At 38.2% G+C, this 26,505-nt stretch overlaps 1 protein-coding gene across 2 annotated transcripts in view; it reads left to right on the top strand.

Moving 5' to 3' along the window:
• The window catches only part of LOC134208790 (diuretic hormone receptor), a 216,943-nt gene that overhangs the window by 155,008 nt on the left and 35,430 nt on the right, over positions 1-26,505 (top strand). The window contains exons 10-11 of one of the 2 annotated variants that reach the window (XR_009978700.1): positions 3,046-3,207; positions 13,046-13,105. Coding sequence is in view for 1 of the 2 variants with exons in the window: in XM_062684740.1 (XP_062540724.1) it covers positions 13,046-13,105 (60 nt within the window). In the remaining variant the exon portion in view is untranslated. The remainder of the gene's footprint in view (positions 1-3,045; positions 3,208-13,045; positions 13,106-26,505) is intronic. The other variant, XM_062684740.1, reaches the window with a different exon arrangement.

Genomic DNA, 26,505 nt, shown 5'->3' with positions numbered 1-26,505 from the left:
TATGTCAAATGGAATTTATTTTTTAAAAAAATGCCTAGTTTTCTCAACGATTTTTTCCGGGATTTCTTCCAGGATTCATAAAAATTAGCGAAAGCAAAGCAAATTTTAGGAAAAATATTCAGTTTAGTGGGTCGCGTGCACCATTGTGTCCCAGTTGAACTCCGCTAGAATATTTTTAAAGCAATAATGTATACAAATATACTCTATTATACTATATTTGATGTATATGTAATAAAATTTAATAAATGTTTGACGACTGGGTTTGATAGAGCCTTGAAACTAATTACGTTTATGGCAGCGTCCTCTAATTATCTCTCTCTATGTTGAAGAGGATCCGGTAATTCAATATAATGGTCCTTCGAGCCGGATTATTGGGACACTATACGGTTCGAAGGACCAAATGTTCTGATTTCCAACTGGACCAACGAAGGACCTTCCTCTACTGACTTCCAACTGGTTGAGGGTGAATCCTAAATTCCACAAAGATTGCACACACGGCTGTTCAAACTTAGCTTCAGGATTAGAACACAAGAGCAAGAGTGTTATTCTGTAACTCTTCCCTTTTATCTTCAAATGAAAGCTTAACAGAGGTTCGTTCGATTCAAATTGCCTCTAATTCTATCATGAAATGTAATCTGAGTTTGAAAGATAATATATGTATGTATTTCCATATCTTTGTTAAATGCGGTTAATCTTATGCAGAAGCTGGGCCGGATTTAGCCGGGAGGGTCCCCAGGGCCGACAGTTTGTGGGGGCCCCAAAATGTACAAAAAAAGGTTGGTTTTGGTACATAAGATTTGTGAGGGCCCGGGGCCACGGCCCCCGCCCCTCTCCCCCCATAAATCCGGCCCTGTGCAGAAGTAATCTACACATCCCATATATCGAAGAGATTCGAATGTTTTTTAATTGTTCTGGTGTATGAATGCGCATTTTTTTCTACAGATAAATCCACTTTAAGATTTGTATGCGTATAGCCTATTATTTCGTCTTTGAGTTATATGTTCATATTTAAATTCCGATACAGTTATTGAGAAAAACATATCCCCCCTCGGATTATTTTTTTCTGTAATTAATAAAACGAGGTGAAGTGACCAGACGTCCCGGATTCAGCCTAACTGTCCCGCATTGTCAGGTGTCCCGGAAAACGTCCCGCATTCCAAGATCAATCCGTAAAGTTTGGGAAATCTATGGAATCATTTGGAAATGGGATGTTTAGAAAATATGTAAAAGACCGTACTATGCAGAAGAAAAAGGAAGAAGGAAGCAATCTAAAAGATTTACTGAACTTGGAATTTCCGTAATTTTTAATGGGACCAGCGGAAGAATTGATTTTCCATGTCGAAATCTCATCACTTCCGCCACAAAAAAAATCGACGGGGACAAAATCCGCGGACCAGGCTATCTTAACTGTCAAAGATTACAGACATTTTAAAAGATCAACAAAAGTTGAGTTGATTTTTCAGCCTTTGGATAACGCAGAAATCTCCCTAATCTTAATCATTTTAATGAACTAAAAGGAGGAATGTGGGAATATTAAGGATTTGTATGATATACAAAATAAAAAATGTCTAGAGATGTTCTGAGAAGTTTAGGTCGACTCCAGAATTTTGAAAAAAGTTGAACATCAGAAAATGTGTAAAATCTGGACGCGTCGCAGCATGCGTGGAATAATAAAAATGATAGTTGTGCGTTGCTTCCGTATTGAGTGGTGTGCTCTTGAACACGCGAGTAGTTTCAAATTAGGATTCCGTGAGGATTGTACTCAAATCTGCAAAGATCTAAAAATTCTCAAAATCAAGAAAATGCTTGAAACATGCGAAAATTTAAACAGACAATTCACCGTCTTCAACCAACGACAATCATTCAGTTGGGCATTTACATAATACAGTGGACAACTGGCAACATTCAGTAGACCAATGAATAATGTTTCGTTTATCGAAGTGCACACCAATTGAAACTAAAAGTGTGCTAGTAAAAAAATCCGTAGATTTCCGCAGAAATTTTCAAATTTCGGTAGTTTTTATCCACGGATCCGTAGATCCGTAAAAAGCATTCAATTCCGTAAATCTACGGAAATTTCCGTAAACCTACGGAAATTTCCGTAGATCTGACATCGCTGTTTTTTGGTGTTGATAACGAGCAGGCAGACAAGCATTGTTCTCCCTCAGTCAGAATCCACCAGTGATCGGAGTAAGGCGATATCTCCACCAAGTACAATGATGCGTATGGGTGATTTCCTGGCACAGTAGCAAGTTACACAATTTCATATGAAACTTTTCAGTTTTATAGCCGCAAAGTAAATCAATAATACTGGGAGCTCCACTATTGGTTATTTTGTTTTTTCTTTGCAAACCGTGGGCGGTCAATCATGCTCATGGTCATGCTCTCAAATTAACGCGAGGCTATAGAAGGCTAAAAAAATAAAAATGGACTTTTCAATTAAATTTAATTTGTTAAGTTCATCAAAGTTCAACTCTTGTCTATATGTACGCATAAGTTTAAAAAGTTTAACATAACTTTCGCGTGACCTTCGAAAATTAATCCCCTAAATACTTGTGGATCTTGTGGAACTATCTCTCCTTAACTCCTTGAAAAATGTCAACCTGAGGGAAAGCAATTAAATAATAATACAGACATTGCCTTCAAGCGCACGAAAAACTGGTCCCTTTCTGAGCATGAATCCCGTGGATAAAGTTTTGTGAAAGTTGATGCTAGAAAAACAACCCCATTATAAAACTATTCCCCTTCATTTGTCGCTCCCCAGGCGAAAAAAGTTATCTCTTCTCTTGTTTCACTCTTCTAGCTAAGCTTATGATTTGCACACGGTTTTACATCCTAGTTAGTAGTTTTTAGTAAGTAGTCGCAATAGTCAGTTGCGACTGGTCCTGCTTGTTTCCATATAATTAGGACAGTACAAAAAAAGCACTCTATGGAAAACGACGAGGAACGTTTTTTCATCTTTTGTTCGACCTTCTGAATTAAGAATAAATTCCACCACAATTCCATACGTACAATTCTGATTTGAGCTTTGCTGTATTTTTGCAGGTGTTTGAGTTTCGAAAATCAAGACGGTTTTGTGACCTGCACCACCACGGTGGAGTGTACAGTTTAGACCCCCTAACACAGATTCATGACACAAACGATGATGAACAATGACTCGGGGGTGCGTCGCACTCCCACCACTACTGCTAGAGCATGCTGCCGATGGTAAGTGATTTCCCGAAGAGCTCAACCCGGCTGGGTGGGTAGTTTGCCTGCTTCCCAGAGAGTTGACTATTAAATTTGATGGATTGTTTTTCGTGTGTAGCATTCGCTCATTCAGCGCCATTTAGCTTGGCCTAGTAAATAATTGCTGTCTATCTTCACCATGCGGGGGTGTTCTGTTCCTGACACAGTTTTCGCGATAAATCTTGCTTATCATAAAAACATTCCGGTATGAGTTCTGTGTAGTGCACCTACCTTCGCTCTCCTCTAGATCTTACCGCATGCTCTGGCAACATTAAACCTGTGTAGGAATCTCTTTTCCAACCCTATCGTGAATCTGCTGTTTGTAAACCTAGAATCAATATATTTGAATGTTTGCTCCACTGTTAATAACATGCTCCTATGTTAGTCGAATTGGCAAACAGATAATTTGGTTTGATTTTTCCCGTTTCTTTGTGTTTTCTGCGTGTCAGGCGTGTTTCCTGTTAAAAAAAAGATCACATCAGGAAAGCAAGAAATACATGGTGTTTTGGCCAAATCATATTATAAAAAAAAGAAATTCTAAACGCCCACTACAGGAAAAATGGTACAATTTTTCAAGAAATGTTCCTAATCTTGGGACTGTGGAAATTCGGATGAAAACAAATTCAACATTTTTATTTTTGAAAATCACATTTTATTAGCCTAAAATAGTATGTCCCAAGAGAAAAAAAATGATTGAATGAATTTCAAAATAACATCAGACTCCTAACAGTTCATGCATTTTTAAATAAATTGGAATCGAATTATAACTGTGATCGCTTAAAGAATTTCATAAGCCATGTCAGATTAAATCCAAATTTGACATGGGGCATATTCGGCACAACGTCGGTTTTTTTAAATTCGATGAAAAAAAAATCATTATCTGAAGTCCCTGGAAATCCTTCTAAGATTAAAAAAAAATCTCTGATAAAATAAGTGAGAACCCAAAATGTTCGAAAGGAGAAGTGAAAAGAAAAAAGTGAGAAATGCAGTGTTGCGAAGTGAGATGTTCAAAGTGATTAGTGAGAAATGAGTACCGAGAAAAGAAAAGGGAGAAGTGAGGCTAGAGGAAAGAATCAAGAAGATGGAGGTAGGAATAAGGATGTAGGAGGAAGAAAGAAGAAGGCAGTAGCAGTAGTAGCAGTAGTAGAAGGAAGAATTGAGAAGGAATATAGAAAAATAAAGAAGGAAGAGTAAAAGGAAGCAGATAATTGAAAAGTAGCAAGAAGAAAGAAAGAGTAGAGCAAACTACTTATTTCTCACTTTATACTTTATTCATACCATCCTGAAGCATAGAATTCCTTTGAATTTCTGGGGAATTTACTAAAATGCATCTCGGATGGATTGCTCTGAATACTTTGAGGAGTAACTCTCCAAATTTCTTGAAAGAGTATTCCCGAGAATTTCTCAGAATTGGGTTGTTTAATAAACGGAAATATTGACTTTTTTAATCAACAGATGAAAAACTTTTAACTTGTTACCGACATATTTTTATTCATTCAAAAGCCCTAATCAGCATCCTCTGATGGCCCATTACATCAAGGTTTCTGTAGTCAATGGTAAAATAAGATTTCTAAAAGATAGCAAAACAAATGATGGTCAAAAATTTCTACGGCGCACCAGTCGAAAATGTTGATGGCGACAGCTCCTAAAAATCGTCAGTGGCTGCATTTCTATTTTTCATTTCTCACTTCTCGATTCTTACTTTTTGCTTCTAACTAACTTCTTATTTCTTACTTCTCACTTCCAAATTCTAATTTTTCTTTTCTTGCTTCACTTTTCTCACTTCTAACATCTCACTTTTCACTCCCCTTTTGTCACTCACCTATTTCTCATGTGAATTGAGAAGTAAGAAATGTTTCGTTCTTCACTTCTCACTTCACAATTCTCACTTTTCACTACTCGCTAAAAGTGCTAAAAGTTTGTTTGGAAAAATCTAATTAGTGACCTTCGGTTTCACTAATTTCACAAAAAAGTATAGGTACATTAATTGAAGTGAGTAACAAACAAATGAAGTAAATCGGAGCATTTTGCTCTAATTACTGTTGTATGTGTACAGTGTACACTCACTCCCGTTGCTTAATGCTGGATAAACACCTTCTTTTGAAGAAGGCATCAAATCCACCATTGCCTCAATCCGGGCAAACGTCAACTTCCAAAAGAGGAATCACATCCACCATTGCTTTATTCTGGGCAAACACCTAGTTTAAAAAAAACACATCACCATTTCCTTAATTAACATTATCTACTTTAATCCAGGCAAGCGCCTACTTTAAAAGAAGGGATAAGACCCACCATTGCCTTAATCCGGGCGAGCGACTACTTTTAAAGAAGGGATCACATCCGCTATTGCCCTAGTCCGGGCAAAGGCCTACTTTCAAAGAAGAGATCGCATCTAGAGGTGTGCGCCGGTCCGATATTCGGCGGCGGCGATGTTTGTTAGAATTTTGGTTGCCGGCGGCGGCGTTTCCGGTGTCACGCCGAAAGCCATTTTAGCCGGCGTCAGCGGCAGCGGCGTGAATCGGCGTGTTGATTTTTTTATTATGTTTCTCCAAGTTATTTTTTTGCTTTTTTCGGGATATTTTCAAGACATTAACGGAAAAATCTTTCGAATTTCGACCGAAAAATATGATGAACTTCTACAGAAAATTCTTTAAGTTTATTCCTAAATATTCATTTGGACATCATTTTCGGTATTCCACGAGAACTACTTTGAAGTTTCTAGAATTCTCTGGAATGAATTACCTTATAATTACCTAAAATTTTTCAGAATTATCACGAGAAATTGTTCCAAATTTGTACCGAACAATGTTCGGATTTTCCACGGAAAGTACTTGTTGAGTTTCTTTTCAGATTTTTTTGAAATTTACGCTTCATAATTGTAGAAGAGCGCGGCTGGTGGAATGGGTGTTTTAACGTTGACTTCTGCTCAGTGAAGAATAATAAGGACTGCTAATTTGGCATGTCCAACGTTAAAACAGAAAATTCTTCGGAATATCCGCGGGAGAGAAGGAGTTTTCAAGGCAAATTCTCTGGAATTTTCACGAAAAACTTACTGGAAAAGGGCTCGGAGGTTTCAAAGAATTTCTTTGGATTTATACATACGAGATATTCTTTGTACAGTAGACGTTCGATAACTACAAGTCAAACTGCAATACTTTTTAACTGCAATTCCATAGTTACAACAGTATTGCAGTTATCGGACCGGTGCTGAACTTCTAAGCACTGTCGAAGTCGATGAAAGCTGCATTACGTTGCACAATCAGGTGCACTCCTATTGCTTCTGACGTCGACTGACAACCGTTCGATGTCAAGAATGCGTTGCAGTTATCAAAAATGTCCACCCGTTTGGGTAAATGTGATTCACTGCAAAACGGCCTTTTTATCAAATGACCATTGAACGAAATTTCGCAATCTCTCTACTTTTTAAGTCGGTACTAGCCCTTAAACCAAAAGTCAACTAATCAAATCCTATGAAGTCGAATTTAACGTATAAACGATACTGTTAACAGGTCGAAAATAGTTTGGTGGGGTTTTGGTCACCGTAAAACTTTATATATTCTGGTTTGTTGATTTTTATCGGTGATGAAAAATACACAATTTCCGTTTTTAATATAGTACTACTTAATATAATACCTACTCCATTCGGCCATCGTCAGATCTGAAACGTTATAAAAATAACGGAAATCACCGATAAAAATCAACAAACCAGAAAGTACGAAAATAAATTGTCTTAAAATGTAGTTTGGCCGATAGCGACATATAGCCGAAAGGGACATTAGGCCAAAAAAACCGTAAGACCAGACAGACCTTTTGACCAAAAATGCGGTTCAGTAGGAGGAATGATGCTTTGGCAGAAAGAGCCATTTCTAATCTAATCTAATCTCATACTTGCGTAGCCAATACTTGAAAGCATCCTGGAAAATGACGGTTTCTGAATTCCATCATTTTTCTTTTCATATGGCCAGGCCAACTACGCAGTATGTACCGCAGAGATGACTCCTAGATATTGAGCGACTTCAGAAATACCTAGTCACTTAATAGCTTGGAATCGAGGAGAAAGGAAGAAAGCGTGGACCTCCCGTACCAAACGCTTCCAATAATATAGATACTAGAGTGGGGCGTCATGGTCATTTTTTCAAATCAATGGTTTTTCTAAGCCATTCTGGGTCCTGAACAACTGTGCAGAATTTGGGACCGATTGGTTGCTTCCTCGCTTTCCGCATCGCGTTTGAAGTTTGTATGGAAATTAGTATGGGAAAACATATATTTTTGCATTTCTACTACGAGAGGTTTCAGTTCATCGTAAACCAAGTGGCACATTGCGTTAAAGTATAACCCAAAGGATGCCGAAAAACTTTGCTGAAGAAGGCACGTTGCTGGAACGTCCATGAAAAAAGTTATAACGCTTCGAACATTGAGTGTTCAAACCGTATGCAAAAAATCGTTTATTCTGCCAGCACTGCCGTGCTACGTAGACCAATAATTTAACTGAATGTTATTTCAAAATAATTGATCTTATAGGGCTTTAGAGCTAATGGGAGCTATCCGGCAATATTTCCCAAAGAAAAAAATCCGACAAGAAGGAAGATGGGTTTTGCCCTTCGATAACCATAGGTCATCCGGTAGTGCTGGCAGAAACATTGATTTCTTGCATATGGTTTAAACAATCAATTTTCAAAACGTAATAACATTTTTTGTAGACCTTCCAGCTACGTACCTTCTTCGGTAAAGTCTTTTAGCATCTTCCAGACTATATGCTAACGTATTGAGTCACGTGATTGATGATAAATTGAAGCCGCTAAGAGCAAAAATGTAAAAAAGTATGTTTTTCCATACTAATCTCCATGTAAATTTAAAACGCGATGCGGCATGCGAGGTTGCAACTAATCGAGCCCATATTTTGCATGGTTAATTGGGGTCCCAAAACGATTCAGAAAAACCTTGATTTCAGTTGATCGGACGAAGTTTGCGTTTTTCCATACAACTGCGCCCCACTCTAATAGATACCTAATATATAATAAAAATCGTGTGCGTATTTATGTATGATGTAAATCAGTTTGTTTATGTGTGAATATATGTATGTGTGTATATGAGTATGTATGTGGGTTTATATGTGTAGTGAATGTGTGTGTGTGCTTTTGTATGGGTGCGTGCGTATTTAAATAAATTTACAGCTTATCAAAACCTTATTTCTGCTCAATAATTCTTACGCTGAACCAAGAGCCAACACGCACTGAACTAATTAACTTTATTATTGGCCGCGCAATGCAAATCTCAAAATTTTGGCAAATCGCGCGATCGTTCTGCTGTCCGAAACAAGAGCCAACACGCACTGAACTAATTAACTTTATTACTGGCCGCGTAATGCAGAACACAAAATTTCGACAAATCGCGCGATCGTTCTGCCGTCCCAAACAAGAGCCAACACGCACTGAACTAATTAACTTTATTACCGGCCGCGTAATGCAGAACACAAAATTTCGGCAAATCGCGCGATCGTTTTGCTGTCCGAAACAAGAGCCAACACGCACTGAACTAATTAACTTTATTACCGTGCTTTGGCAGAAAGAGCCATTTGGCCTAAAAATGTCCTTTCTGCAAAACAACCATATCGGCCAAACGGCATTTTCTGCCAAATGACCCATTCGGCTAAACGACTTTTTGGTAAAATGATCAATTCAGCCGAACGACATTAGTCGGCAGAAAATGCCATTTAGCCGAAATGGTTGTATTGCAGAAAGGACAATTTGGACCAAATGGCTCTTTCTGCCAAATGCCCATTTTTACCAAACTGCATTTTTGGTCAAATGATCTATTTGGACAAACGACTTTTTCGGCCGAACGGAATTTTCAGTCAAATGACCTGTTAGGGCAAACAACTTTTTCGGTCAAATTACCAGTTCGGTCGAATGTTCTTTCGGCCGTATGTCGCTTTCGGCTAAACTACAGTTTCGGTCAAACCATTTTCGACTTGATAACAGTTTTAGGTAAACGTTCAGTACGGTTCGGCTAAATGTAATTTGGCTAGATGACTTTTAGCTTCTAGGCCAGTATCGACTTAGATAGTAGAGAGGTTGGGATATTTTGTTCAATGGTCTTTTGACAAACAATAAATTCCTGTATATAAATAATTTCCTGTAGATATCCAAAGAAGTTCTTAAAATATTTCGAGCAATTTACCCTTGAAAAACAAACATTTTAAACAATCCTCCCCGGAAACTATGAAGAATTTCCCGTGGAAATTCTGGAGAACTTCTCGTAAAAGTTATAGAAAGTCTCCCGAAATTCCACTGATTATTCGGATGATGATATTCGGCTTTCAGAGTGTATTCTATAGTTTATAGAAAGCAATTTATGTTACGCAGAGTATGGCACAAAATTTACTTTCTGCCTAGCTTATCAACCTAAATTGGACGTAGCGACTGTTTTGGCAAGAAAACAAATTTCAAAATGCTGGAATAAAACCAGAAGAACAAGAAAAAATGCGAAAATAGATTATCCGGAAAGAAACAAGGGATATCTGCTACTTGGCCTTGCGCACCACAGCTCCACTGAGCGCTTTTTAAACTTCGAGGTATCCTATCTAAATGTGTATATCACATGACTAGCACAAATAATTTTCCCTGAAAAATCGACATAATTCCCCACTCGAAGATTTCCTAGATTGAACTGGTATTACGACATTTGAGAAAATAGTACTTTGGGCAATATTAGCATTTATGTACTTATGGACTGGCCTTATAATTCGCGTTGGATTACATTTATTTCCATTCCATATAAATATCCGATTTGACGGAATAAAAAAAAATGCCTTTTCATCAATGCCGAACTTTACTGCCGCTAACCGCAAGTCGAGCACATCTGTATATGGGCCTCCATATACAGAGGTGCTCGACTTGCGGTTAGCGGCAGTTTAGTAAACAAGACAAAACAGTGACTTGACCATTGACATGAACACAATAACCGATCTGGAAAGTTGTCTAACGGGCGATGGCGAGCAATCGGATAATGGACTTGAAAAATGATTAAGATCTTTGTACGCATACATCATACACACAAACACGCACACACAGGCATCATCTCAAGTAATCGCAGCTGAGTCGATTAGGTTTAGGTCTAATTCGCCCGGTATTACATATGTTAAAATTCGTTTTGAAGCGGACGTTTTTTCGTATACTTAGCGTACAAGAACGGTAAAACGTTGAAGTCAGATAAACATACATGGTACTAAAAAAGTGCAAAAGTGATGAAATATTTGAATCATTTGTTTGAGAAACTGCATAAGTCCATTTTACACTATTTCGAGAAAACAACAAAAAACTGTTTTTAAGCAAACTTGCACCGAATCTTTCGATTTCTTCGATACAGATCAATAGTTTTTGATAAAACTCAACACCCTGGGGCATTTTCAGTGCAAAAAATGTAAGCAGTACTCCACAATTGCTCTTCAAAGTACGTGGACATATGTAGTTTCTCAAACAAACGAAAAATTCTTCATACATTTCCGAACAAAAAATTTTTTTTCGTATTTTTTGCCAGGATACGTATTTTTGGACGAGGATTCAGAATATATGAAAATCTCATTTTGGCCAAAAATGTCACATATGCAGTTTCTCAAACAAACGGTTCATTTGTATAAATGTTCAAAACCATTTCATGAGACAAAAAATTACCCAAACTAAGTTGTTATTATTGTGCGCAGAATTAGGAACATTGTGCGCAGAATATGGAACAATTCAAAATATGTGCGCAGAATTAGGAACCATATGGCATTTTACAAATCGGTTAATAATATATGTTCTTAATCAATTTAATCAAAACTTTCATGGCTCATAGTCTTCTGTGGATTATAGTTACACAACAACTACTTAAATGTATTCATAAATCATTATGGTTTCTCGATAACAACGATTTTATTTCGAAATTTTCTTAAATGCGCAAAATATGGTACCTCCAGGGTACATTCCTTGAACTCATTTTATATCCCCATTCGGACGTTTTGCATATTTCAAATGGGTTATTAAGTCACAAAAACCTTTTTATTTACAATAGGAGATCATTGCATAATGTAGCTGGTTTTATAAAAATCACAATTCTGATCAACACAAAACTGAAATAATGAAAACTCAGATTTATCCGCCTAGCAGTGATAGTGTTTTTCTCGTGTGCTTTATAATATGTAATAAGAAAAACTTCTAAGAGAAATCAAAATAACACTTCAGGGAGAAAGACCCTATTATTGCAATTAATCAAATATACTCTATTACTATTAATATACTATATTTGAATTAATTAACATATATTTGCATTCGTATCAAACAAACCAAATGTTTTACTGTGTTAAAGATATTTTCCACTTACGAAACAAATACACCTACATCATTTCCCGTCGAATTCAACTCGTTGCGGGAAAATCTGATAATGTTCACCTTCTAGGTTACATTTTGTACACAATGTGAATACAGACATCACATCAATCCGTCGAGCTGTATCGATTGGTGTACATCACTGGGCCTTTGTATCAAAAGTTCGGATTTTCAGTAATCCTTTTGCCTTACGTGCACTTATTATCCGAGAAAGGAATAAACCAACGCCCATTAAAAGCTCTGCTACTTTTTACTTGCACTTCCAAGTGAATTCGCAAATTTAACCGGAACCCTCAAAGTGTTTCTATAAAGCAAAGCACACTTTATGTAGAAGCTTCCTGTCCTTTGTATGCACTTCGGCATTCATTTTTCTGCTTGTTAAGTTATGTGCATGCAACCTTCTTGGGTGTGCTAAAGTTCACCCCCATGCGATGATTCACGTCGTAGAGCAAAACTGGAATTTGCACTTGCTCTTTAAAATTTAAAAAAAAATCTGCTTCCAGTTGTCTTTCAAGGCTACTCATTTTCTACGGCGTAGTATATCAATAGCTAGGTAACATCCTCCTTTACGTAAACATGAAACATTACCGTCTTTATCTGCATTTTATGGCTTCTTGTGCTTTAGCTAAACGATCTGTAAGTTTTCCACCTTTACAAGTACTGCAAAGGAGTTTATGTAACTTATTTTCTTATGTTTCTTTTTCCGTCATTTCATCGCCCAATTCAGTTGTTTGTTTTGAAAACTGCTATTCATGTGCCTCACAGAAAAAAAAAATCTAAGGAATATAAAAGATCCTATCAATTCCAATTAACTTTATTCTTCTATATTGGATTAACAAAATGATGTATGTATAATTGGTGTTGACAATAAAAATTTTACCCAAGAATTTTGTGTCGAATAACGTTATCGTCAAGTTTTTCCTGTATACGATTAGAGATATACGTAGAATGCATTTTCACTCCAAATGTGCAAAATAGAAGACGTTAAAAGCAAATTTATCATTATAAATCCGCCAGCGATGGGTTGTGGATTGCGATCATCGTTTTCGTCGAAGAAAACCATCGCAAAAAGTCTAGTGATTCATAAAGAAAGATCAAGAAACGCTGATAATATAAATAGGAAAATAATGTGTATTGTTTTAATCTGTCTCATCTGCCAATGAAACTTTTTTCCACCAACGCATAATGATCCAATTTATCTGTTATTCGTCCCCCTCTATTGTTTTACTGCAGAGTTTTCTCAATTTGCTGGTAGGACTTTTTCCAATTACAAACTCGATTAATGATGTAATGTAGAGATTTCCTTAAACTCGCTAGTCGCTACTACATAAAGGTGCTCCTCAACAAGGTTCCGCATATCATCGCTTTTTTTTTATTCAATAATTCCTCAGGCATCACAAAGGAAATTAAATCTCAGATAATTTTCACTTCGTTTTCCCTTTCTTCCCCAGATTCACCAACTCCGGCCTGTCAAAGGAATGCTCGCCTCGTTCTAGAACTGAAAGTTTCCGGTAAGTCGTGTGACAGCTAATTAGAAATAGGTGTCATTTGCTTCATTTCTTTCACTACGCTCGTGCATTTCTGTGCCGAAGTTATTGAATTATTGAAAAAAAAATCAATTAAGGTGGGCTCACGAAGGAAATATGGAAAACGAATCATCACTTTGGAAAGATTTCTTATAAGTTGAGGTCGATCAATTGGATTGCCACCACACAGTTACAAGCGTTTTACTCAAATCAAGCGACATGTCATGTGGGTCGGATGGCCTTATATAGGATCCAACAAACGATACCAACTATTTAACATGCTGCTAGATGGTATTGGTTTTGGTGTTAACGGAATTGCGTAGGGGAACTGTACCAATTTTGGCCATTATCCTAATTTGGTCAGTTTCTCGCTTAACTCCAAAAATAAAGCAATTTTTGAGGGTCTTATTAGCTCTGACAGGAGATATCCCTCATGCTTCTTCACTGTTGAAACTTTTCGATATTTTTTGGAAAACATGCATTTTTTAGGGTTGGCCAAATTAGGCTCTACGGTACACTTCCCCAATTGGTGAATTACTCCCCAGTCGCGTTTCTTACCTTAGTTCGAATATGGAAGGTTCGCTTTGTCTTAGGGTCTGTTCACATATTACGTAACGCAAAAATTCGAGTTTTTGACCCCCTCCCTCCCCCTCGTAACAAAAAGTAACATTTTTGCATCCCTCCCCCTCCCCCATATAACGCGTAGCTGAGAAAATTTCAAAGTCATTTTTTATCTTTCTCTGAAGCATGTGGGTTTTGGTATTTATTGAACACTGTTAGAATAGAAACGGCACATGGTTAAAACCAAGGATATCAAGAATGCAGCTAATAAAAACGGAAATAGAATTTGCGACCATGGCCATTCAAATTTCAGTTTGGCGGGACTAAGTGCTTGATTTCGGTAATGACTAAAACGATAACGATCATTTTTAAATTGGTTGAAGTCGTTGAGCTAAAATGCAATTGAATGAAAACTCTTTGGGTTGCATCTATTAACTTTGACTGCCGGAAAATTTAATCACGAAATACAATACCAATAAAAGCGTCGTTCCATAAAATAATATAATCTGTAGAAATCGTAAATATTCATCGCGAGACAAAAATGCCTCGAAATTTAGCAACAATTATTCGAATAAAACTCGCTGTCTTTTAAATACATCAATATAGCTTGCACTGATAAAAAGTAAAAAGCTACAGAGACTAGCATGGGACAATTATGCGTAGTATGGTAGTGAAAAGGAAAGGTTGATACGAATTCATCTTCTTGATTAAGACATATTAGCAATTACTTCAATCAGTGATTAAAAAAAAACCTTTGAAATAAATTTTTATTCGCGTTATGCGTAACATTTGGTAGTACCCACCCCCTCCTCCACCTTTTAGCGTAACAAAGTATAACGCAAGTGGGCACTCCCCCCTCCCCCACAAAAGCGTTACGTAATTTGTGGACAGACCCTTATAATCTAACGCAAAATGAAACCCCAAAACAAATTCTGATGACTGAGCAGGTGGTAAAATGAACGCAAAATGAGCCTTTCTTCGAGCTCCGCTGTCAAATTTGATTGACTGAGTGAATTTGATAAACCCCTGTACTGGTCTATTGGTTCATGGAAATTCAGCGTGATAATAAATCACCCGGTATGCCATGAATAATTTAAATAATTGTCACTAGATGGCAGTATCACCTTGTTTATGTAATGTAAGCTACCGCCATCGCCTAGTGAGATTGAGTTTGTATGTCGGGCAGTCTGCGTTGGCGGCGCTGCGGAGCTTTACACACGTTTTCAACAAAATTTTGTATGAGCCTCCATGTCTGTTCTCTGTGGTTCGGCCTTGTAAACTTCATGCTCCGCTGTTTACACATTAGTGATAGACAGCGTGTCGTTCGGATCTGTATCATTTGAGAAAATAATTGACTATGACAGGGAGAAGTACCATTTGGCCAAAAGTCACTCAAAAGCCATTTTGCCAAAAACTGTCAAATATGTTATTTGGCCCAACAAACCATTAGGCCGAAAGCCATTTGGCCGATGAGGTTTAATGTACAAACAACTAGACAAGAAACGTCGATTGGCGGAACGGGGCATTTGGCAGAAAACGTTGTTTGGGCGAAGAAGTCGTTTGCAAAACAGGTCATATAGCCAAGAATGTCATTTGGCCACTCAAATAATATGACTAAGAAAATCATTTGGCCAAACAAGTAATTTTCCAAAATGGGCCGTTTCAGAAGAGGCTGAATATTTAGCTGATTAGGTCCAGACTACATAAAAACATACTGCAAAACAAATGTTGCAAAAATCACGGAGAGTTGGTGATTATTTTTTAAGACGAAAATTGTCTGGTCTCGCCTTTCCTCAGATAATAAATAAAGCCGTAGGCCCCGGCCCACATGTTGATGGCAACGATATGTAGGGTCCTAGTGGAGTAGTTTTCCTGGCATCGGTGGTTGTCTTCGGGGGGGAAATAAGCCGACGAAAAACAAAACCAATAAAAAAAATGATCATTGAACTAAGATGATAATAAGATTATAATCATCTATTTTTTTCTTCATTTCAAGCGTTCAAATTTTACGATTATTACATAGCTATGCCCTATCAATAAAAAAATCTATTTCTTCTACGGCAATATTTATAAAAGATACTATTCGGAGTCTATCTTATGCGATCAATTCACGTCGCTCTTTTTCATCCTCGATCCAGTACGATGCAATTCTGCATATCGCTTTTCGAAGGGAACGAGGGGAGCCCGGGACGCTAGAATTATTCTGCGTCTTGCTTGCTGACGCGTTGCACCCGTAACGCTGGGTAGACACCTTTACGTGTTGTGTTACGGGGTAAGATTTACCACGGTTACATAGCCAACTACATGCAAATCCTGACCCAAAGAATATCTTCCTCATTATCTAACTCCGTGATACTTATGAGGGTGTCGCTAAGTCGGTGGCCGCTCGTTAAGTAAGTACCCCATCAACACTTCCTTCCTCTCCCTAGAAGATGGGCGTGGCCAGGAATAGTAAGACTGGAATCAAGGACCACTCCCACTTCTGATAGCATTCTAGATAAGGATCTCAAAAGTAAAACGTGAGTATCACTAGTGACCAATCTACGAATTACACCGTAACAATGCTAATGATAATGCTATGCTAATGCGTCGCTTGCTGACGCGTCAACATTATTTACTCCAGATTTTCAGGCTACCGGCTCTATAGATGTCGGTTATCGAATTACGTCTTTTTTATTCATTATCTTTTGCTTCAACTTTTCCACCTTGTCTTCACTGCTGTCGGAGCACCTCAGGAAATACCCTCTCTACCTCCATATCACTATGGGGGATCTCCATACAAGCGAGCGGTCATAAATTCAGTTAAAAAATCATTAAAATTTTCCGAAGTTTTTGTTGTTGCCCCTTCAAAATATCCGAGGGAGGAGACATATTTGTTTTCTAATATTTGTATCGGCCTAGTTCAGCCAAATGACATTTTAGGTCATTTGATCGTACGGCCAAACAACAATTATTCTTCCTGTTCGACCTAACTTCTTACCTGTATGACTTGTTCGGCCATTCAGTATGTTAGCCAAAATGATATTCGAACAAATAGTTTTCGGCTTAGTGGCTTACAACCGAATGACTTTTGGCCAAACGTCCATTTTAGCCAAATGAAAATCGACTAGTTGACTTCCGGTCTAACGTTTTATTTGGCTAAACAATCTTTCCCCATATACAATGAAATACCGTGCAAACTTATTGGAATTTGAATTATCTCATTTTACTGCAGTACTAATTTGTTACGATGTAACTTAATATTTTATTCCAGCGAATGTGAAGTCGGCTTATAAGCATATACTGTCAAAATATACTGTCTGTAGAATGCGTGGTTGGCGACGTACAGTCATGGATCGTGCTGAAAGGAATCGTCTTGTGGGGTTTGAGTAAGTTACCCTCAGCGTGTCCATCGGTGAACAGCAAGCCATGAATCGGGCTCTTCTTGTCAGATCTCTGTGACGTGCACGCGCACTCACAGAGAGCTGCTTCAGCCCTTTTCACTCCGGCCATTTGGGGTCACACATTTTGGTGATCCTGTCTGGTTATTTTTCCGATCCTGATGCTGAACTAGTTTGTGGTTGTTGGAAAAGGGTTTGTGGTTCGGAAAATCACAAAGCGCGTCTGGAAGACTGCCGCAAAATGGTTTGCGGTTTGGAAAGTCACAAAGCGCGTCTGGAAGATCACCGAAAAGTTTTTTGATGTTTGGACAATCACAAATCGCGTCTGGAAAACCACCGGAAAATAGTTTGTGGTTTGGAAAATGACAAGGCGCGTCTGGAAGACCAACAGAAATTGGTTTGTGGTTTGGAAAATCACAAAACGCGTTTGGAAGACCGCTGAAAAATGGGGTGAATTTTTAACATTCACACGGCGCGACCAGCATACTGCCGAGAAAAGGGTTGGCTATCTAGAAAATCCCAAGTAGAATCCTGGAAGCATTAGGGGTCGTACACTTATTACGTAAGCAATTTTTCTCGGGTTTTCCAACCCCCCTCCCCCCATGTAAGATTTTTCTCATACAAATGATTTTTTATTTATATGAAGCGTAAGATATTGACCGACCCCCCCTCCCCCCATAAGTGCTTACGTAATATGTGTACGGCCCCTTAGGGTAAAGGATGTATTTTGGACCACCCTTACGGGGGCTCTTATTTTAGACCAAAAAGAGGAATTTGCACTCAGTGGTCCAAAATATGAGCAGTCAACTGGTGGGCCAAAATACCTCCTTACCCTATAACTTGCACATGTTTCTCGAGAGTTCAATATAATAAAACTAAATACCAATTCAGTAAACGATACCATTCACTGACTTTAATATCGTTGTTCTGCGACATAAATTCACACCTCAGCGTGTCCGTAGGAAGCCATGACTCGGGCTCTTATTGTCAGATCTTCGTTGCGTGTACGCGCACCCACGGAGAGCTGCTCTTACTCTATTTCGCTCCGGCCATTGCATTCGGGTTTACATACGACTGTTATGTATTGCAGAAGCCTCACTTTTCACATATCACATCTTTATCTCATTTCTCACTTCGCACTATTCACTTCTCACCTATCACTTTGCACTTCTCGCTCCTCAATTCTCACTTCTCACATCTTGCTTCCCACTCCCCACTTCTATCTTCTAACTTCACCCTTCTTGCCTTCCCTTCTCACATCTTACTACTTTTCATTTCTCGCTCCTCACTTCTCCCATCTCACTTCTCACAACCCAGTTCTCTCCATTCAATTCTGGCTTCTTACTTCTCACTTCTCACATCTTACTTCTCGTATTGAATTTCTCACTTCTCATTTGTCGCCTCCAACCTATTTCTTGGCTCTCAATTCTCGTTTCTCACTTCTCACATCTTACATCTCACTTCTTGTATTGAATTTCTCACTTTTCAATTTCACTTCTCATTTGTCGCTTCCAACCCATTTCTCGGCTCTCACTTATCACTTCTCGTTACTCACTTCTAAGCTTCTTACATCTCACACCTCACTTCTCGTATCGACTTTTTCATTCCTAAATCTCACTTCTAACTTATAGCTTCTCATTTCTCGGCTCTCACTTATCACTTCTCGTTTCTCACTTCTCATTCTTAAAATCTCACTTCACACTATTCACTTCTCGCCTCTCACTTCTGACTTCCCGCGTTTCACTTCTCACTTCTCACTTCTCGCTCCTCACTTCTTACTTCTCACTTCTAATTTCTAACTTCTAACATTCTCACTTCTTACATCTTACATATTACTTCTCACTTCTCCTTTCTCACTTCTGATTTCCCAAATCTCACTTCTCACTTTTCAAAAATCACTTTCCACTGCTCACCTTCTACTTCTCACTACTCGCATATCATTCCTTATTTCACACTTCCCAAAACTCACATTTCACTTCTCGCTACCGTTTTCTTACTTATCATTTCTCACTTCCTATTTCTCACTTCTCACTTCGCACATCTTACTTCTCATTCACTTTTCACTTCTTCCTTCTCGCTTATCATTTTTTGCTTCTCGGGTCACACCACTCGTTTCTTAGTTCTCAGTACTTACTTCTCACTGTTCACTTCTTACTCCTCACTTCTCACTTTACACTACTTACTTCACACTTCTCATTTTTCACTACTTACTTCCTACTTCTCTCTTCTCGCTTCTCACTTTTTCTATCTTAAATCTCACTTATCGTATCTAATCTCTCATTTGCCACTTCTCACTTATCACTTTCCTCTTTATACTTACCGCTTCTCGCTTCTCAGTTTTCCGTTCTCACATCTCAGATGTTCATCTCATTACTCACTTCTCACTATTCACTTCTCGCTCTCTCAATTCACTCTCCTCACTTCTCCCTTCTTGCTTCTCACTTCTCACAAATTATTTCTCACATCTCACAAAATATTTCTCACTTCTCATTTCTCACATATCACTTCTCAATTCTCACTTGTCACTTCTCACTATTCACTTCTCACTTCCTCACTTCTCCCTTTTCACTTCACACTTCTCGCTTCTTACATCTTACTTCTCACTTCTCCCGTCTTGCTACTCACTTCTCACATCTCACATATTACACCTTTTTTCTCATTTCTCACTTCTCCCTTCTCACTTCTCACTTCTAACATTTCGTGAAAGAGAAAACTTACAAATTCTTTTCCTTTCAAAACACCATAATCCAAGCGCTATTGTATGTTATGCTAAATAAAAACCATCATCATGCGCATCATAAATTCTGAATAGTTTTGCTTTAGAACAAATGCGAACTTTTTACACAAAACGGTCCAGTGGGCAACAGAACGCATCCACCCGACATGAATGCGTAAATGACTTGCATTGGAAATTCGAGTGTCACGATTGAAAATGTGAGTAAAGGATGTCTGCCACTGATGCCAACCATTATTGCTTTTACACTGCACGTAGGTGAAAGCAAACGAGCAGATGGTTAATCTGATTGATTGCTCGATCGATTCCGCTTGTCTCAACGTGATTACAGTAATCGCAATTTCGTGTACAGACCCAATTGAATTAGTCCTAATTGTTGGTCAACAGCCCTGGAGTTTCGCTTCATTACTGATACTGCAACCGGAAAATGGGCAGCCTATCGCTACACTAATTTAATAAAGATCAATGGGAAAGTGCTTCGTTTTACTCCTCCCAAATCAGTGCCAAACTAGGCCAACTGTGATGAACCAGTGCCTAGCTACTGTACGCGCTCCAATTATTGGGATGCTGCCTAGCGACCATCTCCCGAAATAGAAACAACTTCCGAAAATTGATTCCTTACTATTATCTCTTAAATCGAATTTACCGGATGTGCTTTCTCTGCCCCTCTTTGCTTTCATCGCAACGAGCCGGGCCATATCGGATAAATGATACTCCCTTAGGGACGGCTTTCCGGCCCAATCTGCCCTCACTGTGAATAAATGCCATTGTTATGTAGCATGAGTATCGAATTACCTCCTGTTTACCGTATTCTTTCCGACCAACTAGCATACCGACAGACACAATGACCCGAAATATATTTTCCTATTTAGAAGCATCTTATGCCGGAGATTTTGACTTTATGTTTACATACTGAGAAATTTGCACAGTTTGGGTCGACTGCTTGAAGATCCGAAAATAGATTTGTGTACTACGAAAATTCAAGAATCGTTGGTCTCACTTGCATCCTCTTCATTTTTTTGTTTCTTCGAGAAAAAGGATGCGTTATAATAAATTATCATCTTGTTCTTTAAAATACTTCTTCAAACAACGATAAACCGTCAGATGGATTTCTATTTATACCTCAGAGTAAGGTAAGCTGAATCGAACTGTTGTCAATAATTGAATTACAAAATTTCAAATTCCACTGCATGATACCTACCTACCAACTAACTTCATCTAAGTAATCATTTATTAAAGTTTATTAAATTTCATCACTTTGGTCCCACATCCGAACTCCAAACTATCGAGTACCGGATTCGAATGTTGTTAAAATGGTATTCGAAAACTTCCACTGGAAATGCATTCGTTAGAAGCTAGGAAGTACGGTACGAGGAAAATTAAATTTGCCCCGAGCACCGTCTGCTGCACTGCCATGCATCGGAACTAAACGAATGGTGTTATGTTCAGCAATGTTATTATATTTGTACACGGAGTCATGCTGCTTCTTTTCCGAAACTTATATTGATATTCATGGACACACGCGCAGGGTTAGCATAATGCTTAACCGTTTACCAATCGACAACACTGGATGATGGCCAATGGGGACCAATATGGCGACGAAAGAACATAAAACCACAGACAAACAGACGTAACAGCTAGAACAATTTGTTTCAAAATCCATCGCTCAGTTATTTTACCACCACCTAACGTGCATGTTGTACGAAACAAAGTTTAGTACAACAATGTCAACAGAAGGCGCTAGTGTGAGATGTCAATTACACAGGTATACGACGCGCGTGCCCCTGGTTGTGAAACTCGCAAGCAGTTGAATTTAAAACGACCGTTGAGCTCATGGTCGATGGGAATTTCCTCAGTGTTACGTCTGTTTGTCTGTGATAAAACTATTCATGTTGTATTTAATTTTCAATATGCTTTGTGTTTGAGTACACAGGGCCAGCTGCCTCAACACAACTCTCACGTTGCGTCTATCGATGAGGTATTCTGTCAATTTGAACTAAAACGTGTTGTGTTCATTTTATACAGTGTTTGAATTAGTCCGCTGGTCCACAAACGTGGTACAGTTGACTGCTCAATTGAACAATTCAACACTAAACCCCTACCATCGCATATTTCCCGGAAAAGCATCGACGAATTTCCCACCGAAGCGTAGGTAACACACATCAAAGTTCCAACGATTTGCGAATCACCGTGTTTTCGCTACTATGACATCAAAAGCAAACAAAATAAATGCAACTTAATGCTGTTTGCAACGCAATCGACACGAGGTCAATTCATGCGTAGCCTTAGAGATAGTGATTGGCGCTCGATTATGGAATACACTCATCCTTCCGAGAACCAGTTTCACTCAAGCGCTTTTCATCAATCGATCCACAACGGTCACCGTCAGAATGTTTCACTCGCCGGAATCTGTTTTGATTGAATGCATTATTATACGCTTTCCGGAGGCGTCAATGGACAGAACAAAGGAATTATTTCTGGCGATATGATGGCAGTGTGGAAGGAATTCCGGAGAGAATTTGTCATTATCTTCCACAAACAATCGACTCAGTAAGATCTCAAACGGAGGAAGGAAAATGTTAAGATATGCATATTACGCTCTGAATATAAATTTTCGCAGGCAATATTGAATCGTACACAAAAATTTATCCATTTCCGAGTTTGAGAGCAAATTGTTTACTTGTTCGGAATCATAATATTACTGAGTTGACTAATTATTTGCGAGGTTTTGGCTTTTCAGTCTGCATATTTTTAGAACAACCGTTTAAGAACTGTACCAACATTTCGGCAAGTTTTTGTTGCCTTTATAAGGGGAAAATCATGAATGTGGTTCTACGTCTAACGCCCCTGATGAAGGCAACAAAAACTTGCCGAAACATTGGGACACATTTTAAACGGTTGTTCTTTTTTTTTTCAATTTCGTTTATTTGGTAGGCTCAGGCGTGTATAACTCTTTACGGAGCCATTGTTCTTTGTGATATATACAATGAATATCATTTTATTATACGGTTAGTAAGAGGGGGTTAGAAGCCAGCGTAGGGGCCGTCCAGAAACCACGTGGTCATATATGGGGGGAGGGGGGGGTTTGGAAAATGACCACGATAAGCCACATGGGGAGGGGTGTTGCTCTCGAACCACGTGGTTTTTTTTACACGAAAAACTTTTGGTGAATAACAATAACGGTGTAAAAAATACAAATAATTGAAATTTAACTATTTAATCATTAAACGCAAAGCGCATCTAAGAGCCGATGCCCACGTAGTGTCTTTTCAACTCAGCGTTAAAAAGACGTAGGTGTGCATCGCGAAAAATCGATAACGCAGCGTCGGTCGCAACGCCGATGCATATTTGCATTATTTGACCATCTTAGCCTAAGATCCTATATCCATAAAAAAATAAACGAAAAAACAGATTGCGATTCAGTCTCAATTTCCACAAAAAAAAATTGAAAAGGAAAAATGGAAAAATATTTAAAAAAAATTTCGCCGCAGATGGTTTTTGACATCACACCGCCGACACTTTTGCATCAGCGGACTGCAGCTACAATTTTGAAAAATGTTCATGTTTTTAAAATAATCCAAGAAAAAATCTTAAGAAGAAAAAAATTAAAGAATTTCTTGTGGATATTCAGGAAAAATCAAGTAAAGAAATTTCCTGTAAAAACTTTTAATTTTTTGAGGAATTCCTACTGGAAATGCTTCAAAAGTACAACCTTTACAAGTACTACAAAAATACATTTTTTTCGTAATTTCCGCTTGTAAAAAATCATCATCGGAAAAAACATAAACATCGGAATTTCCTCGGGAAATTCATTATTGGTGTTTCAGATGAACTTTTTTCGATTTTCTACTGGAAAATCTTAGAAATTTCCATCGGAAATATTTTGGCATATTCCGAATAATTTCTTTTGGAAATTAAAAAAACTGCTGAAAATTTCTAAGAATTTCTTTTGGAAAACGAAAAAACATTCCATTGGCAATTTAGAAGAATTTCCTTTGAAGATTCATTAAAGTCTACCAGATCAATCAAGACATTTGCAATGTTCTCATCATCGGTATATACCCAATCCGATGCAATAAGCATATGACCCTAATTTCCATTAACATGAGATTCAAGAGACAAGGTACCCAAAATTATCTTGAGTCAACATCAAGTTGCACAATGACTATGAGGTTTGTCCGCAAACTGTTTTTGTAGGGCCTTAGAAGCACTGGGATCACGGACTTGAATGATCAAGTAGTTCAAACATTACGACTTTCAGGACGTTTTGTATAACCTAAAAGGTCTGTCTACTACTGTATAAATAATAATTGAAGTCATATCAACCCAATGAACCTACTGGGATATTATATCATACATCATTCATGAATTAGTGAATTGGATAAATCGAATGATCCGAACTCCAAAATAATAATTGGTCTATAATAATTCATTTCTCTATGAGTCGCTTATGAAAGGACCATTGACTGAAGCATATTCGAGATGTGGAATAGAAGGTCCTTGGAAAATTATTCCAAGGAGCCATCAGAGTGACCGATAAAATATTTTTAGTATGGCATCATTGGCTTCCACGAGTCGATATCAAAATAAAATTTCAATGAAGAATTAGAAATTTTGAGAGATGAGCCAGCTCTGGATTGAAAATCTCTTTAGTAGAGAAAAAAATAGAAATTTTCCATAATAAAATAGGAAATTGCCAGTACACACAATAATAATAAATTAGCACTTGTAAAAGCAAAAATTGCAATTATGAAATAAGAATTTTCCATAAAGAAATTAAAATGTTCAACGAAAAAATACAAAATTTTCATGAATAAATCAATATTAGCAATGAACAATTAAAAAAATTATTTTATAATTATTTATTTCTAATATTGATGATTCTGAAAACAATACTGAAATTTGTACAAGACTGCTACTCAAAAGAAACAACAGTAGGAGGTTTTATTTGCATCTCTAAGATTACATATTAACTTTGCTGAGGTTAAAATCTTAAAAATTATTTTAAAAAAAATTGCCAAATGACCACGATAAGCCACATGGGGGGAGGGGGGGTTGAAAATCTTCAAAAATATGACCACGTGGTTTCTGGATGGTCCCGTACTCGTGGTGACTCGAGGTTAGTTTACAATGTTTAAGGATGGACGGGGCTTAGGATTTGGGATCAGGAAATTTCAGCTTCTCATCCGGGCATTTGGCGTCAGTGACGATGTGGCGTGTCGTCGTGCTCGAGGAATGGTTCGACTGGGAGCATCTTCCGGATGGCAAGAGCTATGGAGCTCTATGGAACAAAAAGGCAGAGACAGAACAAAAAAACCCTGATTAATCCACCTAGCGGTAATAGTGCCTTTCTCGTGCATTATAAAAATAGTATTTTGGCCATTACTCTTGAGCCCATAGTCCGATCTGGCCAATTTTCAATAGGAAACAATAGTAGAGTATCCTGCGTCGAATGCAACTTATTGTGAGAATTGGTTAAGGATGTGTGCCTGAAAAATGAGTGACATTTTTTACTCAATTTTTCTGTAAAAAAAGTGATATTTTGGCCATAACTTCCGAGCCCATAGTCCGATCTGACCAATTTTCAATAGGAAACAATGGCAGAGTGTCCTGCGTCGAATGCAACTTGTTGCGAGTAAATCAGTTAAGGATAAGTGCCTGAAAAATGAGTAACATTTTTTTACTCAACTTTTCTGTAACAAAAGTGGTATTTTGGCCATAACTTCCGAGCCCATAGTCCGATCTGACCAATTTTCAATAGGAAACAATGACAGAGTGTCCTGCGTCGAATGCAACTTATTGCGAGTAAATCGGTTAAGGAGTGCCTAAGTGCCTAAAAAATTAGTGACATTTTTTTTTTTGGGTGGGTGCGCACAGACACACACACATACACACACACACACACATACACACAGACATCACCTCAATTCGTCGAGCTGAATCGATCGGTATATAACACTATGGGTCTCCGGGGCTTCTATAAAAAGTTTGTTTTTGGAGCGATTATATAGCCTTTACGTATACTTAGTATACGAGAAAGGCAAAAACTTTAAAGAAAGAAAAGAAAAAACAAAATGTTAGATTTTTATGTCAGAAGCACAAAGAAAACTATAAATGGCCTGCATATAGACAATATCACGATCTCCCAAAACACCGCGAACTTCCCTGAAGGGTTGTTTACCTCGGGCCACAAGGGTATCCAATAATTGCTCTCTGTAAGCGACATTTTCCGAGCAGGACCAAACTACGTGATCGATGTCATCATAATCGGCTCCGCACCTACATAAGTTGCTATCGACAAGGTTTATTCTGTACACATGTGCGTTTAGTGAATAGTGATTGGACATAAGCCTCGACATCGTGCGAATGAAGCCTCGACTTAAGTCCTCACCTCTGAACCACGCTCGCCCAAAAACTTTTGGAACTATGGAAAATAGCCACCGTCCAAGTTCGTTGTGTGACAATTTCTTTGCCAACTTTGAAGAGTACTCTGACGGACTAATGGGAAAAACTCGTTGCTCGAGAATTGTCTATCATAAACCTCACCTTCCTGTGCGCCCACCTTTGCCAGCGAGTCTGCCTTCTCATTGCCGTAGATTAAGCAGTGAGATGGGACCCAAACAAAGGTAATCTTGAATGATCTTTCGACCAAAACACGCATCTGCTCTCTTATGTTTGTAAGAAAGAAAGATGCGTGCTTAACAGGTTCA

This window comes from Armigeres subalbatus, chromosome 2 (assembly GCF_024139115.2).
Source record: "Armigeres subalbatus isolate Guangzhou_Male chromosome 2, GZ_Asu_2, whole genome shotgun sequence".
NCBI classification, from domain to species: Eukaryota; Metazoa; Arthropoda; class Insecta; order Diptera; family Culicidae; genus Armigeres; species Armigeres subalbatus.
The sequence above is the reverse complement of the archived record's forward strand: the minus strand, read 5'-3'. Positions and strand labels throughout refer to the sequence as shown.